The 18108-nt window shown below is 38.6% G+C and overlaps 1 protein-coding gene across 18 annotated transcripts in view; it reads left to right on the forward strand.

Moving 5' to 3' along the window:
• Nucleotides 1-18108, forward strand: part of SCMH1 (Scm polycomb group protein homolog 1) — a 174321-nt gene that overhangs the window by 19805 nt on the left and 136408 nt on the right. For 7 of the 18 annotated variants that reach the window (XR_007126414.1, XM_047723942.1, XM_047723936.1 and 4 more), the window contains exons 2-3: nucleotides 14617-14697; nucleotides 16523-16576. Coding sequence is in view for 8 of the 18 variants with exons in the window: in XM_047723942.1 (XP_047579898.1) it covers nucleotides 14673-14697; nucleotides 16523-16576 (79 nt within the window). In the remaining 10 variants the exon portion in view is untranslated. Of the gene's footprint in view, nucleotides 1-14614; nucleotides 14698-16522; nucleotides 16577-16625; nucleotides 16645-18108 lie in introns of those variants that run through there. The other 11 variants (XM_047723929.1, XM_047723937.1, XM_047723939.1 and 8 more) reach the window with 5 other exon arrangements.

Consider the following 18108-nt stretch of genomic DNA (forward strand, 5'->3'; position numbering starts at 1 on the left):
GTAGAATCTCTTCCGAGCTTGCGGTGGCTGTCAATCCTTGACATTCCTTGGCCTGCAGCTGCATCACTCCAGTCTCTGCCTGTCATCTTGTGGTGTTCTCCCTGTTTGTGTTTATCTTCACCTGTTTTCCTCTTCTCAGGACACCAGACAGATTGGATGAAGGCTCACCCTGTGACCTCATTTAGCTTGACTATGTCTACAAAGACCATTTTCCAAATAAGGTCACATTCAGAGGTACCAGGAGTACGTAATTTTTGTGAACACAACCCATAACTTGATGAATAGTGAATTCAACACGTAACAATCCACCCTCTGGCCCCCCAAAATTTATGAACTTCCATTGTGTAGAATACATTTATCTCCTTCCAACATCCCCCCAACATCATAACCCATTTCTAGCATTAACTCTTAAGTCCAGAATCTCACCTAAATATAATCAGCTCAGAAAGTCTCAGGTATCATTTTCTTTTTTTTTTTTTTAAGATTTTATTTATTTATTTGACAGAGAGAGATCACAAGTAGACGGAGAGGCAGGCAGAGAGAGAGAGGGAAGCAGGCTTCTTGCTGAGCAGAGAGCCCGATGTGGGACTCGATCCCAGGACCCTGAGATCATGACCTGAGCCGAAGGCAGCGGCTTAACCCACTGAGCCACCCAGGCGCCCCTCAGGTATCATTTTCTAAATCAAGTATGGGTGAGACTGTGGTATGGTCCATCCTGGCACAAAACTCTCCATCTGTGGGCCTGTGAAACCTAGAATACAAGTTATCTGCTTCCAAGGTACAGGGAAGGACAGGCATAGGAAAGACATTTCCATTACAAAGAGAAAATGGAGGGAATAAAAAGGTCACCAGTCTAAAGCAAATTCACAACATCTCAAGGCCTGAGAGAATTCTCTGTGACTTGATGCTCTGGCCTGATAGGACACCTCCACCCTTTTACACCTAGAGGGACCCATTGGTCCAGGCCTCTACATGTGTGGTTTTGCCCTTCCTTCCTTTTATTACATCTTTGTTCCCTTCAGTCCAGACCAACAGCACTTCTGTTGGTATGAAATTCTCAAAAACCTCATCAGTCTTTCATGTCGTTCTTGGGGATCCAGACCTTCTGACAAGAGGCTCCAAATCTTTCTGGATAACCATATCTCTATTCCTAGCTTCTGAGATGGTTGACTGTATCCATGAGTCACAGGCAAACGATTGTCCAGCCACACCCTTGGCCCTATTTCCAGAGCATGTAGTCTGGTTAGGCAGCGAATTTTCCAAATCATCAAGTGCTGATTCCTTCTTGCTTAACAGTTCATTCCTCAATTTATCTTTGCTCATATTTTACTGTAAGCACCACGGAGAAACTAGGCCAGACTTCAACACTTTGGAAATTTTTTCAGCTGAATATGCAAGTTCACCCAATGACCAAACACAATTCAGACAAGTTTTCTGCCACTTTATGACAAGAATTGCTTTTTCTCCAGTGTCTAATAATGTGTTCATTGTTTCCTTCCAATACCTCACCGGAAACATCTTTAAGGTTCCTTTTTATACCAAACATCTCTTCAGGGCAATCTAGGTTTTTGAGATTAAGCCTCTACCCACTATCCAATTCCAAAGGCACTTCCCCATTTTTAACTATTTGTTAGAGCAACACCCCACTCCCATCAGTACCAAAATCTATTGGTTTCCTGAGGCTACCAGAAACTGAAAGAGGCAGGAAGGTATCTTCCCCTTCAAGGTTCAGAGAGAGCATTGACTCTGCCGAAACCCTGATTTCAGACATCTAGCCACTAGAACTGTGAGAGAGTAAATTTCCTTTGTTTATTACATCCAGTTGGTGGTACTCTGTTGTAGCAGGTTAAGAAGCCAAAACAGGGGCATTACTTGGCGGTATCATAGTCATTAGTGAAAGACAGTGAGTGAGTAGTATCTGCCTGTATCCACAAGATTTCTTGCTATTTCCTTCTCCTTTTTAAACCATATTTATGTCTAGTTGCACTTAAAGTTTATTTTTATATGTTAATAGCTTAAGATTTGCCTTTGTTCTGCCTCAGGAGAGCAACTTTAAATCATTGGTAGGAATGCTGTGATACTAAGAAGCCTTCAAACTTTTGGAGGAGTGGTAGCTTTAGTTTTACAGACCTGCCTTCTGCCAGAATGCCTAGTACCAGTTCTTGGCTCTCATGCATACTGCCTCCATCAGGGTGGAGAAAGAGGAACCCCAGTGGTGTTTCAGTTAACCCTTGGATAGGTAATTGACCCTTTAAAGTGATGAATTACATAATGATTCCTTTACCATCACTCTAATGAGCATCTGTGTTTTTCAGTTTTGAGTTATTTTTCCGAAACATTTTTTGCCTATGGTAGTAAGGACCGATACTTTTTTTGGATTCCCCTTAGTACCAATCACAGTGTTTGTAGGTTTCTTAGAAGATACTCTATAATTGTTTTGCATTGAAGAAGGCTTATCCATGGCACTGCTACTGAGAGACTAGCTCCAGTGATAAATAAGAGATGTTAGTTGCCAGGGCTGTCATTTCAATTTGTCTTGCTAGTGTTGAGCTCATTAATAAATTGCCACAGTGATAATATGAAAGTAATGAACCTTCTGGAGGCCCAGCTGGGGCACAGAGTGCTAGCAGGGACCTTCAGGGCAATTGCCATTGTTATACACAATTCTATTAAAGAGTTTTAGGCTCTTTTTTTCCTTTGAAACATTTATATTTTGGAAAATCCAAATCCTGTTTTAACACTTTTAAACTTTCTAAGTAAGTTTATTTGAATTCAGCTCAACAAACTTATATGTATCTGGTGCCTGCTACTTTCAGGCACTGTATTAGACCCTAGGGAAGGGTAAAGAAGTAAAGATGACCAAGACATCCCTTAGGGCTTTGCTGTCAAACAAGCAGGAGAGGTATGCAAACAAATAATTGTAATACAGTATTGAAATGCCGTAAGTATGAACCAGATGTAAACATAGAATAGAATAGGAAATTATTACCTAGGGAAAAGAGCTAAGAGGGCTGAGGAAGAGGAAATTCATTGATTTCTGAGTTAAATTTTGAAGGATGAGTTAAGTTGACAAGTTGAGTGCATTATGGGAAGAGGAACTTACAGATGAGTTGAGGGAGTACAGCTCATTTAGAATAAGTTAAGGAAAGAGGCTAAAGAAAAGAAGATGGGTAGATGAGGCTAGAGAAGTAGTCAAATCTCAAAGAATTTTGGCTTTGAGGGGCAATGTATGCAATGCCAAGGACTTTGGTAGATTTCATACCACAGGCTACATGGATCCATTAAAGGATTTTTTTTTAAAGATTTTATTTATTTATTTGACAGAGGGAGATCAGTAGGCAGAGAGGCAGGCAGAGAGAGATGGAGAAGCAGGCTTCTTGCTTCTCACATCAGGGCTCGATCCCAGGACCCTGAGATCATGACCTGAGCCGAAGGCAGAGGTTTAACCCACTGAGCCACCCAGGCACCCCCATTAAAGGATTTTAAGCAGAGAAGCAACATGATGGAATTTTTATTTTAGAAGGATTATTCCAGTTGCCATACATATGATAGAGTGAAGTAGAGAGAAACCATTTAGAAGGCCATTGACTAGTTGCGTGCAAGCAAATAACAACATAGGATACTGCAAAGAGCATGACTGAAGTTGTTTTAAATCCCAGTTCAACTACTTACTAAGTTTCCCAGCTCTGAAAGTTCCTCATCGGTGAAATGAGAATTATAGAAATCTCTCACTGAGTATTATGGAAAATCATATGAAATAACCTGTATATGTGGAATTGGTGCGAAGAGCTAAGTATGAATGTTAGCTGTTATATATCAGCTTCTGGTTTTGTTGAGTTTTAGGTAACCTGTAACAAAGTTTAGGATTTTCAAGAAGCATTTTCATTTTCTTTCATCACTCTCCTAATAGAAAGAAATCAAGAGGTTTACAAACCTTTTTATTTACATTAGGATCCATCTTTCAGGATTTCTCGAGCATTTAAAAAAATAACATACCTAAAGCTTTTTCCTTTGGATACTCTGCCAGACTCTGAGTTGGAGAATCAGGCTTAATGTCCTTTTTGAGTCAGTGGTGCAATAGGAAAAGACTGGAGCCCTAGTTCAACAAGTGAGCTTTTTCACGAAGAAATAGCATCAGAGTTTACTCTGCTTCTGTTTCTTCAAGTATTTAATATGTGAACAGGTGTCCTAGCTACTGTGTATATCTATTATGAAGATCATGTTTACTTCCTTTCCATAGGTAAACATTCACTAACTACTTGTATCTAATACAAGATGCTATTACAAAGAATGTAGAAATGAATCAGATATGGATCCTAATTTCGAGGAAATTATAGCATTAAAAGGACTCCAAAAGATATTTACAAATGACTTTAATACAAAGAAGATAATATGTGAGTCAGTTAGCATTGAACATTAAAAAGGATTTTGAAACTAGAAGTCATTTATATTTTATATAATACATTGTAAGAAGTATTGTTTTATAAAGTAAAACATTTTATGTGTTCTCACTATTTGTAAAGTGCTTCTCCAAGCAAAGGTCACTTTCTTGGAAACCTGTGGAAAATAAATGATAAGGGATCGATTAAGATTTTAGGTAGGTTTTTAAGCATATGTGTATATTTTGATATTCACGGATAATCCAAATAACTTTGTTAAAGTACTCTTTGAGCCTCGGGTGTTTGTGTGTGTGTGTGTGTATGTGTGTGTGTGTGTAGTGTGTGTAATGGAGATAATGTCATGTACCTCTCAGGTTTGTTGTGACGAATGATCATTATATGTAAGAGTGCTAAAAAAACAACATTCATTCCTTCCATTACATTACCCATCTTTTCACTATTGCCTGCTGTTAAGCTTTGAGACAGCAGTTTCTTTGGGATATTTTCAAGTTTATTTTTACTTAGGAAAAATTTCAAACATACAACAAAATCAGAAAGGTTTTGCAATGAAAAGCCTCATGTCCACCACCTAAATTTTGCCATTACTTGTAAATGTCACATATCTATTTATCTGTCCCTCCAACCCACCACGTTTCTCTGGTGATTCTTTAGGACTTTTCTGAAGGAGGTTTTTTAAAAGAGGTATTTTAACTAATTTGGAAGCCAGGAGTGCAAATACATTTCAGATATTTTTAATTAAATTACAGTTTTCTTATTTATATTGTTTTGCCCCTGTGAAGAATTTTATTTAGTTATTTGTTATTTGAATCTCTCTGTACTATTTGTGCTCCTACATTATCGTTTCCAACCTTACATAGTCCCATGGCATTTTCTAGAGAATGCCTTTTGTTCATCTTTTTCTCAGTGTCTGATTTAGAGTAGGCTCTTTGAAGTCCTCCTTGTTGTCTCTTTCCCTTTGAAAGTATCTTTAAAAATTTGTTAGAAACAATAGCATGCATTTAGTGCCTCTAGAAGCTTTTTTGCATGGAGTGGGGTGCCTGCGCAGGTCTATAGAGTTCGGGTATCTCAGCACTTCCCATCAAACTCCCACATTTTGTTTTAAAGCGTGGGCTTTTTCGCAGGACAGTTGGTCTATTTAGTGTGCCCTGCCAGGAAATACCCTTTACCTGTGTTGGTTATAGGCTCTCAGCATTGATTGATTTTCTCCAGTATGCAGCTGTATTTAGATTATATATGATAGAAACTCCTCAAAGTTTCTGATGCTCTGATGGTACTTTTACCTATTTTCCAGTGCTGCCAAGTGTTAGATGGATTTCCTTAATGAGCTATGAGGACTGTATTCAGAAAAGTCTTTGAAAAGCTAAGTTGTATTCACAATTATGTCTCTCAACTCCTTTCAGCCTCTCATTACTTGTTTGTAATGATCCTGTCAGATTTGAGGCTGACTTATAGTACCGAAGGACCCAGCTTGTTTTGTTCCATTTTGAGAGATTTGTCTTAAACTCTCATAAATCACCTGTAAGTTCTACTTACAAATCACCCACATATTTTTTAAATTCAGAAAGTAGTCACCATGTTCTGCTTATGTAATCTTAAAATTATATGCCTTTTTTTTTTCCTTAATGATTAGGACTCATTCATTTCATTCAAAAATACTTACTGAGTGCCTCTTCTGTATAGGCACCATTCCAAGGACGACTGTACATGATGCTAACTGTTGGGCAGAACTCAGAGCAGTATCATAGAGGGCATCTGGGTGACTACTTTAGATAGAGTGGTCAGGAAAGGGTGCTCTGGAGAGGGGATATTTAAGCTGGGACCCAAATGATAAGAAGTGAGCCATATGAATATGGGGTGGAACATTCTCAGCAGTGCAGGGGCCTCAGGTAGTGAGGAGTTTGGCCTGCATCTGGAGGAAAAAAGGAAGCATGGCTGGAGCGCGGGAATGACGAGGGCTGTAGGAGAGGAGGGGTCAGATCATGGAGGATGAGTGGGTAAGGGTGATAAAGGACTTGGATTTAATTGTAAGAGCTATGGGAACCTTTGGAAGATTTTAAGGAGGGGAGGGACATTATCTAACTTAACAAATAACCAGGATAGGGCCATCTGATGGAGAAAATCACCCAGTGCTGGGAGCCTCTAACCAGAGGCAGAAGATTGTTTATTCCTAGGGCATACTAGTCTACTTTTCCTGGAAAAACCCCCAAACCTCAGAGGCAAGAGATCAGCCAATTTACCTTGCTCTGAATCCCAGCTCCATCATTTACTAACTGTGTAATTTTGGGCAAATTCTAAGACAGCTCCCTGTATGGATTTTCTCTATATCTTCATATAGATATAATAATAGTACCCACCTGGGGTGCCTGGGTGGCTCAGTTGGTTAAGCATCTAACTCTTGATTTTGGCTCAGGTCATGATCTCAGGGTCATGGGATCAAATCCAGCATGAGCTGAGTGCAGAGCCTGTTTGAGATTCTCTCTCTCCCTCTCCCCCTACCTCCTGCTCACGTGCTTTCTCTCAATAAATAAATTAATAAAATACTAAATAAAATAATAGTACCTGCCTTACTGGGCTGTGAGAATTGAACAACTTAATGCAAGTAAAGTGGTTAGAACACATTAAGTACTTACTATTTATTTATTTTTTTTAAAGATTTTATTTATTTATTTGAGAGAGAGAGATCACAAGTAGACAGAGAGGCAGGCAGAGAGAGAGAGAGGGAAGCAGGCTCCCTGCTGAGCAGAGAGCCCGATGTGGGACTTGATCCCAGGACCCTGAGATCATGACCTGAGCTGAAGGCAGTGACTTAACCCACTGAGCCACCCAGGCGCCCAAGTACTTACTATTTAAATTTATAATTTATTTCCTCTAGATATGGATGGTCTAACATATAGCCATGTGGTTAGTGAACTAAAATACTGAACTGTAAATTTTAATTAATCTTAACTACATGTAATTTTTTTTTTCTTGAGAGAGAAAGTGAGGGAGTGTGGTGGGGAGAGGGAGAGGAAGAAAGAGAATCTTTTTTTTTTTTAAGATTTTATTTATTTATTTGACAGAGAAAGAGATCACAAATAGGCAGAGAGGAAGGCAGAGAGAGAGGCAGAAGCAGGCTCCTTGCAGAGCAGAGATCCCAATGCGGGGCTCAATCCCAGAACCCTGAGACTATGACCTGAGCCAAAGGCAGAGGCCTAACCCACTGAGCCACCCAGGCACCCCAAGGAGAAAGAGAATCTTAAACAGGCTCCACACTGAGTGTGGAGCCCAGTGTGGGGCTTGATCTCACAACCCTGACATTATGACCTGAGCCAAAATCAAGAGTTCGACTCTTAGCCACATGAACCACCCAGGCTCCCCTTGAATTATGTTTCTTTTGGGCGACACTGCTCTAGACTCTCTGTCAGAGGTGGGAGGGTGGTAGAAGAAGCATGTGGACTGAGGGAGGTGCTTTTCCTAATTACACCAATACCCTTGGAGATTCCAAAACACCTTCATCCCATGGAGCTTCTCTCTCCATCAGATAAGTCCGCTGTCCTACCCTGTTCTGGAAAACCAGTGTGTTTAATGAGCTGCTGTCACTGATAGCGTTTTGTATTCTTCAGATGTGTCAGAATGGGAAAAAAAAAGTAACGAATCACTGCCCTGTATTAGAGTGTTGTGCAGGCTTTACATCTGTCAGTGATTTTGATGAAATAAATTTCTGGGGTTCTCTGAACTATTATCACCATATAAAATTGTTCTCTGAAATAAAATCCACCACAAATCCTGGCCCAGTGAACCCCAGAGACTTAGAATGAAGAAAAATTAAAGTAGATCTTAATTAAGGAATGAATTGCTGGGTCAAAAGATGAGGAAGTTGAGAAAAGCATCTTGTGTCCCCAAAGCTAAATTTCCAGGATTTAAAAAAACAAAACAAAACAAAACAAAAAAAACACTCAAAAAGCTAAGCAAGCAGAAACTTATCTCTGAAGTGAAACTGGACATAAATTTTTTTCTTCTCATGCCTCTTGGTTCCTGCTGGCTCTCTGATTCTGTAGAAAGGTTTTCTGATTTGTTAGCATAAAGAAGGTTCCTAGTAAATATGGAATGACTTAGCAAATGGCACCACTCTTCTGCCTTTGCTGTTTGGAATGCGTATATTCTTCATCATACTCAAATAATTTTTAAAAATTTATGATATGAAAAAAATCTATGATATGCCTAAGCTTAATACCACATCTCAAATATTATCCATGCCCTCTCAGTCATCTTCTAGAGAAGAGAGCCTTTTCTTGAGATTGCTGTACTGTTTCAGACTCACACGGGACACATTTCACTGGAAGCCTCTTGGTCGTCTCTGGCCTGCCTGATGCAGAGAAGAAGGAGGTAGTCTCAAAGACTCCTAACCAGAAATAGGTGTCAGGGCAATTGCCTGAGTAGCTTGCAAGAAGACAACTGATATCACTTGATAAAGTTCCCATATTTCAATAACAGTGGGATTTTCCATGAAGCCATAAAATCAGACACTTGTGGAGGTGTATGATGAGGAAACAGGCATGCAGCTTGTTTCTAGTAAACATGGGACCTGCCTAGAAATGTACTATAGAGTTCTCACCTCCTAGTTTTCTGGAGAAGAATTTGAAGCCCTGAGGAAATGACTCTTTGGTGACCTGGAATGAACTAGCCCAAGTTTAGGCCTAAGTTGCAGCTCAGTTTCTTCTTATAAAGAAACCATAATTACCCCAAGTTTGTAATTCTGTTAAGATTCATGCAGGACCCTGGATAATGCCAGGGAGTCATAACTCACTTCTTTTAGGCTAAGAACCCGAGACTTGGGGGGATTTATAGAATGGTTTCTAGATGCCACTCTGTCGATGAGCCCAAATTACTTTATGTACCTGTCGTAGTGACTTAAGCAGGTGAGGATTTAATTTACTCTCAGGGCTCTATGTCTGAGGAGGTAGTTTTCTATACAGGACTCCATCTTATTAGATTCTAATTTTACTAACTTGGTTCTAAGTTGATCTTGAGATCTCTGGTACCTGGTAGCATAGACATTTTTCAAAGGTCTGCTTGGGCAGTCTGAACAGATAAAAGGTGGTAAATGGGTTAATAGTCTTACTGGTCCCCAAAGCCATATGAGGCTGACCTCAGATTTTAATTCTGTCACCATGAAAAGCTTTTATTAAGTGGTTCTTGTCCGCAGATGGTGACATGCATTCAAATCTTCACTCCAGGAAACCTTGGGGAAATAAGTCACTCTTAGAAGCTTAATGTTCTGGGTAACTACAGGTTTGTTCGATTATACATTAAATCTTTATTTTTAAGAATCGTTTTAGTTGGAAATTACTCTAAAATGAATTGTGCTGCCCTTCTTTTTAATTTAGTTTGTTGAGCCTAATTTAACCTTTTCTTAATGACCCAGATCCTTATGGGGGTGTGTGTGTGTGTGTGTGTGTGTGTGTGTGTGTGTGTAAAGAATACAAAGTTCCATAAGCTTTTTAGTCTATTCCTAACTCTGTTTTTCCCCCAAGACCATTTTTAGTGCATAATTTTTACAAAGTGCAAGGTTTTCAGGACTGCGTATTATTGTATATAAATGTCTGGTGTCGAGTCTATGGGTCACAGTCATAAAAGTTTTAAAAGCCATTGCACTAGGTAACTCTTTCCTCCTGCTGACAATACTTTCTTAATTTGCATGGTCTTTGACTGTTTGCCAAGCCTCCACACATAAACCAGGAAAGGGATTAATTTTTTGTTGTTTTAAAATACAGTTAGCAAGCATAATGGAACCAGAAAGAGCATGGACTTTCAAATTAGACAGTCTTTAATTTTAGCCTTTCTATTTAGTAGCTATGTGACCTTGAATGCCTTAATTAATCTCTCTCAGTTAACGTCAGAATCTCAGCTTTTTTTTTTTTAAACTAAATGGGAGTAAAGCTTGAAATCAGAACACACAGACTTCCCCGCTGCAATCTCCACTGAGCACTGCAGCTTCCCACAGGCGGTGCGCGCTCCCAGCCACCGTGTCAGTGGTCGCCCGAGGTCCCCGCTTGTCTCTGCCCCCCTGAGCCAAAGGCAGATGTTTAACTGACTGAGCCACCCAGGCTCCCCAGTTTCTGCATCTTTAATGTGGGAATAATAGTGTCTACTCCAAAGGGTTTGTGAGCGTTGAATAGCATTATCTATTTTAATGAATGGATATAAGTAAGTATGTGATAGGTAGGGGGTTCTCCTCCCACCTCCTTAGCTTTTTGTCACAGTACTAATCCCTAACAACGTCGGCCAGGTCCTCTTCGCTTCACTGGCATTCACAGAATCACCACCACAGCTCTCTGTGGATTAAAGGCCTTCCTAGTATCTCTGTCAGAAACCTTCTCTTTCAAAGTCCAAGTCCAAGTCTTCTCTCCAAAAGCAACAACATCCAAAAGACCAAAAGTAAATGTAGAAAAATTCATTTTCTGCCTTGATCACAAATCTCTCCTACAGGAAATCTATCCTCCCTGAGAACAGAGACTGTCATAGGCTTATTTTATATCCCACACACTGCCTATATTAGAAAAAAATAAATGAGTTTTTTTTAATTGGCTTTTCAACAAGTCTAAGTTTTTTTATAACAGGACCTTGCATAAATTTCCAACTACCTAAGTTCTGTTTTTATACTTGTAGTACAAAGCAATAAGGTAAAAACAATACCTACGGTTCTCTTTCAGTGATGAGAACCCAAGCAAAATATATGAGGTGTCACAGGGTGTGACCATTACTATTTCAAAGCCTACTATACTAAAACTGGTGTGTATTAAAAGTGCCAGAAATAAGAGAATAGGTCCAATGTTCCACCATTAAAAAACTCAATAATGAAGCTGATCTGAAATCAGGCAAAATTTAAAAATCACTTAATCGCCACTTAAAAAGCAAAATATCAAATCAAGTAATCGTCAGAGAATAACACCAAATCAGAATTCGTATTGCTGATTTACTCCTAAATCAGCGGTAGGACATTGAATTTTACCTTATCTGACTGATCTGAACTCTTTCAGGTATACCAGTTGGGATTACCACCATATATGTTTATTAAACATGCCCAGGTATAAGACTGGGACCAGGAGACAGAGAACCGTACCAGAAAAAAAGAAACTGAGAGGTTACAAAGAAAAGAGGCTAGAATCGTTTTGTTAAATAGACTTTCATACTGTTAACTTATGAAACCATGATAGGGGAAGGGAATCAACTACGTGCTAGTTTCTGTACTATGCACTTTAAAAATGACTTTGTAATAAAGTATAACATACTGAAAAGTGCACAAATCCTAAGTACAAAGCTCAATGAGCTTTTACAATGTGTCTCTAAACCAAGAAAGACATTGTTACCAGCACCCAAAGAAGCACTCCTTTGTGTCCTCTCCCAGTCACCACTCCACCCATGAGTAAACACTGTCTTGACTTTTGTCATTGTAGAACAGTTTTGCTTGTTTGGAACTTCATATAAACAAAATTTACCTCATGTACTCTTTCATGTCTGCTTCCCTCCACTCAAAATTTTGTTTGTGGGGTTCATCCATGTTGCCCCTAGCCCACTTCTACCTTCATTACTCGATTTAAAGAACCCAACAATTCTAGTATCGCAACAGCTGCCAGGATCAGGCTTCCCCCGACCAACATCGCTTGCAGGTCATGATCCCAGGATCCTGGGATCAAGTCCCACATCAGGCTCCTTGCTCAAAAAGGGGCTGCTTCTCCCTCTGCCTGCCGCTCCCCCTGCTTGTGCTCTTTCTCTGATAAATAAATAAAATCTTAAAAAAAAAAAAGATACAGGAACTGTGGCTCAGAGACATTTAGTAACTTGTCTAAGTTTACAAAGCTAGTGACAGAATTGGTATTCAGACTCAAAGCCCATCTCTACCACATGCTTTATATAGATAATAATGTTATCCAAAGAAAGGATGTATTTATCAGAGGATAGCTTGGAAGCCTGCAGAATGGGACATCGTAGAGAAAATTGATAGCTGGTTTCATCTAGGATTACTCAGGAAAGAGAATGTTATAACTCCAGAACTTAGTTTCTTTTAAATCCCTGTGAAACTTTGTCTGTTTCTCTTGTGAGATGGTTGAATGGGACTGTGATGCAGACCCACCTGTTACCTGTTCTTTTCTTTCTTTCTTTTTTTTTTTTGGTGGTAAAATATATGTAATATAAAATTTACCATTTTAACCACTTAAAGGCATTAAGTACATTTACAGTGTTGCGTAGCCTTACTATTATCTCCAGAACTTTTTCATCATCCCAAGCAGAAACTCTGTACCTATTAAATCATAACTCTCCATTCCCTCCTCCGCCCTGCCCCTAGTACTTTTAATTTCCATCTCTTGAGTTTGCTTATTCTAGTTACCGAGTATAAGTGGAATCATACAATATTTGTCCTTTTGTGTTTGGCTTATTTCATTTAGAGTAATGTTTTCAAGATGTGTCTCTGTTGTAGCAAGTATCAGAATTATATCCTTTTTATGGAATAAATATTCTATTGTGTGTATAAAGGACATTTATTTATCCATTCAATTACTGATAGACACTCGGATTGTTCCTCTCCTTTGGCTATTATGAATGATGTTGCCATGAAAATTAGTGTATAAGTATCTGTTTTAGTCCCTGCTTTCGGTTCTTTTGGATATATACCCAGGAGTGGAGTTGCTGGATCATATGGTAATTTTATGTTTATGATTTTGAGAATATCCACAGCAGCTGCATCACTTCTCGTTCCTACTACCTGTTCGCAAGGATTCTAATTTCTTCACATCATGGCAACACTTGTTATTTTTTTTGTTTGTTTTCTTTTTTTATGATAGCTATTTGAATGGGTGTGGTGTCTCATTCTCATGTTGATTGCATTTCTGTTATTGATTAATGATCCTGAGTAGCTTTTCGTGTGCTTATTGGTATCTGTATAGATAAACAGAGAAATGTCTATTCAGGTCCCTTGCCTGTTTTTTAATTGAGTTGTTTGAGGGTTTTTTGTTGTTGAATTGTTGGAGTTCTTTATATATTCTAGATATATATTCTAGATATATTTATATATTCTAGATATTCTAGATATTAGAATTTCCAATATATATTCTAGATATTAATCCCTTGTTGGATATATAATTTGGCAGTATTTTCTCCTACTCTGTATAGGTTGTCTTTCACACTCAGATAGTGTCCTCTGATACACAAATGTTTTTCATTTTGATGAAATCTAATTTATCTGTTTTTCTTTCATTGCCTGTGGTTTAGATGTTATATGCAAGAATCATTGTCAAATCCAGTGTCATGAAGATGTCCTTTGTGTTTTCTTGTAAGAGTTTTATAATCTTAGCTCTTGTGTTTAGGTCTTTGATGCATTTTGAATTAATTTTTGTATATAGTATAAGGTAAAAGTTCAACTTCATTCTTTTGCATATGGGTATTCAGTTTTCCCAACATTACTTGTTGAAAAGAATATCCTTTTCCCATGAATGGTCTTGGCACCTTTCCCAAAAATCATCTGACCATATATAGTAGGGTTTATTTCTGGGCCCTCAATTCTGTTCCATTAGGGTGTGTGTCTGTCCTTAAAAGCCAGTACAACACTGCTCTAATTACTCTAGCTTTGTAGTAAGTTTTGAAATCAGGAAATGTGAATCTTCCAACTTTAGACTTGATTTTCAAGATTGTCTAAGCTATTTGGGGTCCTTTGAAATTCCATATGAATTTTAGGATGACTTTTTATATTTCTGCAAAAGACATCATTGGGATTTTGAGAGGGATTGCATTGAGTCTGTAAATCTCTTTGGGTAGTATTGTCCCCTTAACAGTGTTAGTCTTCCAATTCATGAGCACAGAATGTCTTTTCCATTTATGTCTTTTTAAATTTCTTTCAGCAGTATTTTGTAGTTTTCAGCAGATAGTGTTTTACGTCACGTGACTGTTACATTTCTCACAATAAATTAGTAAGTTAACATTCTTATTTATCCATCATTGTTTGATGATCTGTAGAACTACCCTCAAGAATATATTCTGTTTTTAACAGAATCAGTGTTCTGAACCCACAAAACTGAGGGAAGGATCCTGGAAATCGAAAACTTACCTGAATCGCTGCCCTTGGGAACCCCGTTTGGGTGTCCAGACTGTTGGCTTCCTCTGATAAAAGCCTAATTTCACTGCAGTCTTCTTTGATCTACAGTAGTTCACGTTTCTAATTTTTTCTGTCTTTTGCTTCCAGATTTCTCCATCTTGCTAAGGAGGAACGCTTTCTTCTTTGATATAGCTGATGGTACCATGCAAAAATCGGATCCTCGAAAAGGTCAGAACCTGTATTTATATGTAATAGAAATAGAGAATCTTCCTCTATTAGGTTGTATATGAATCTGTGTCAGAAAAAGCGATTAGAATGAATAAAAGAATCTCACCGTCTCATGCCAACTTAACCCTGCAATTTTAACAAATCTTGAGTGTCGTTTATACAGCTCTTTATAGGTTGCGAAGTACTCTTCACATAATTGTCTTACCTCGTTTTTACAGTAGTCTTGTGGTGTATGTACTGTTTGCTATTCCTGTTTTATGGCAGCAATGAGGGGTTAAGAGACTTACTCAGAATCATGTACTATGGGCTGTGCAATTTAATTCTAGATCTTTTGCCTTTAAATCTTTTTCTTCTCACTGTATCACAAGTTGATGATCAGTATCAGAATTTAGAAGGCATGTAAGTATTAAATATGGCAGCTGTATGAACATTGGAAATTATGTAAAAGTCTGTTAAAAATGCTAAAATCCCTTTATGGATATAAAATATTAATGTCAGATCTTGATATGGAACATAATCTTTGAGATGATACGAAGTGCCTCAATATATAATATACCATTGTCTTGGTGTGGCAAATGAGGCTCTTTATTCGCAGCTTACCTACTTTTCTGTTCTCATCTCCCTTGATCTTTATAGCTTACCCTATGCTTTCCTATCTATAATAAACTGCTGGCTGTTGTCCAAATATGCTGTCCATTTTCATGTCTTAGTACCTTTGTACTATATTCCCTTTGCTTAAAATGTCTATTTATCTTTCTTCTGACAGTCCTAGCTCAACTTCATCTCTGCGAAGCTTTCCTCACTTCCCCAAATATAGTTAATTATTCCTTTCTGTTTTCCCAGAGCACTTTGTATAGGAAATCTCTGTGAGAGCAAAAATCACATTATGTTATGATTTTCTATTTGAATTGCTATCTGTCGTACTAATTTATGAGTTCTTTGTGAGCACAGGCTAGGACTTTGTCTTTGTGTCCTTAATGCCCCACGTTACTCCTAGGCTTAGATACATTCATTTAAAGAATTCAAGACTAGCTCTCCTTAAAGGATGTGTACACCAATCTTAGTAGGAGACTGACCACATACAGATACTTAGAAGCTTGTGAATAAATTTGGTACATGCTTGAAGTAGAACAGAGGGATGGTCATACCCAAGCAGAATTTAGGGAAGAATTCCTCTATATCAGGGATTAACAAACTGTGACTCGTGGGTCAAATCCTGTTGGCTGCCTGTTTTGTAAATAAAGGTGTTTTGGAACAAAGCCTTGTTTATTGTTAATGTGTTACCTATGGCTTCTTTCATGCTGGAGTGGTGGAGTTGTTGCAACAGAAACTGTGTGTCCCATAAAACTGAAATTATTTACTCTCTGGCTTTTTACAGAGGTTTTCCAAACCGTGTTTTAGGAGATGGGTTTTGAATAGAGGTATGAAAAAAAAAAAGGAACGTGAATTGGTGAGGCGTGAGTGTGTATCATAACGTAATGAAAACAGGCTGTAGTAGTGGGTACGCTAAGTGAGTTGGTTTCACTTCAAACAGGTTTGTCAGAGGGAGCTATATTGGAGTGTCAAGAATGTTTCGGATTGATAAAGAGGGAACATAAAAATTCAATAGAAATTACCAAGTAAACGCTTTGGGTGTGTAGTAAGACAGTTTCCTAATTAATAGCAGGGCATGAGGATGATGATGACAGAGAAGAAGGAATCAACAATGCACCTTAACATTGTTTGAGTGTCTACAATGGCCAGGTACTGGTCTAAGTGCTTCCTGTGTATCCTATTTATTCTCCTAGCACCTCAGCTAATTGCTGTTATTGTCTTTATTTTGCAGATGAGAAAACCAAAGCAAAGAGGCTTAAGTTACTTGGCCAAGGTTATACAACTAGTAAGTGATAGAACCAGATCCGAACCCTGGCAGTATTGCTGCAGAAGAGAGAAATCTAGGGATATTTGGTAAAAATACCCTTGAGCTTGGACTAAGATAATTAGTCTGAATAATTAGGACGTGTGCTAACCCATCACCATAAAGAGAAAATAACCAGACAGTAGAGGTGTAATGTTGGAAGGCAAAGTGTCCAGTCAGAATAGTATACTATGGATTAGGTGGAATGGGAGGGAATAAGAAGCAGATACATTTTACAGTGAGACATGTTACATAGCATTGAGTTTCACCTTGATAAGACCAGAAAGCAGCTAACTTTCCCTGCACACGTGAAAGCTGCCCCCAAATGCCTACAGAGCAGGCATACTCAATTGAGGTAGAGATGAGCAGTGATTTTCAAGGAGCTAGGTGACATTCAGCACCCACCCCTCCCACCCCGAAGTATGTTAGAATCCGTGGAGGTGTCACATCAAACACATGCCATTCTCTCCCTTTCTGTGTTGTTTCCCTGAGGGACCTTGTTCCTCTGTAACTCCCTGCCACTGCTGTGATAAAGATTTACTGCGTTGGACCACTTTCTTTTTAATGTATGTATGTGTTAAAATGATTTATATGCACTGTGAAAAAATTTGGCAACAGAAGAATACCGAATAAAAAGGGAAGGTATCTTGCTGTCTTAAGATATCTCTTTTAGGGGCGCCTGGGTGGCTCAGTGGGTTAAAGCCTCCGCCTTCGGCTCAGGTCATGATCCCAGGGTCCTGGGATCCAGCCCCACATCGAGCCCTGCATCAGGCTCTCTGCTCAGCAGGGAGCCTGCTTCCCCATCTCCCTCTCTCTGCCTGCCTCTCTGCCTACTTGTGCTCTCTGTCTGTCAAATAAATAAATAAAATCTTTAAAAACAAACAAAAAAAGATATCTCTTTTAAAAGTTCAAATGTAGATGAAACTACTGTTACTAATGGACGTATGATGGGATTCCCTCGTGGTTATTGAGATGGAAAAAATACTGAGAATCACTTTCCTAAGGCCAAGATCCACAGCCAAGAATGGAAAGAACTTCCTAGGGAGGTGCAGGATCTTTATCAGTGGAGGTCTAAGCTGGACTCTGTAGGGATGCTAGAAAGAAGATTCAGACTCTGGCTGGGGTTGGTGGAATTGGAGGCAGGGAAAGAGGAGACATTGAACTAAATGGCTTTTACTGTGTCTTCTAAACCTGTAGTTCTGTGTTATAACTTCTGACCCAATTACCAACCACAAAGGAGAAGATGCCGATTTGACTGGCATGGATGACTTGAGTAGACAACAAAATAATATAAGAGAAAAATCCAATGTATAAAATCCAAATTTATAGAACAGGTTATTTTGCAGTAAAACATTGAACTTATTTTAATAAAGGTTTCTTTAACCATCTTGGTGTGCTCAAAATAGACTTCATTTTTTTATTAAAAATTCCACGTACACTAAATTTTGTATTTATTGCATAAAATAAAAGCATCACACATTGTTCATTATTTCTTTTCTTTTCTTTCTTTTTTT

The sequence above is a fragment of the Lutra lutra genome, chromosome 4 (assembly GCF_902655055.1).
Source record: "Lutra lutra chromosome 4, mLutLut1.2, whole genome shotgun sequence".
NCBI lineage: Eukaryota > Metazoa > Chordata > Mammalia > Carnivora > Mustelidae > Lutra > Lutra lutra.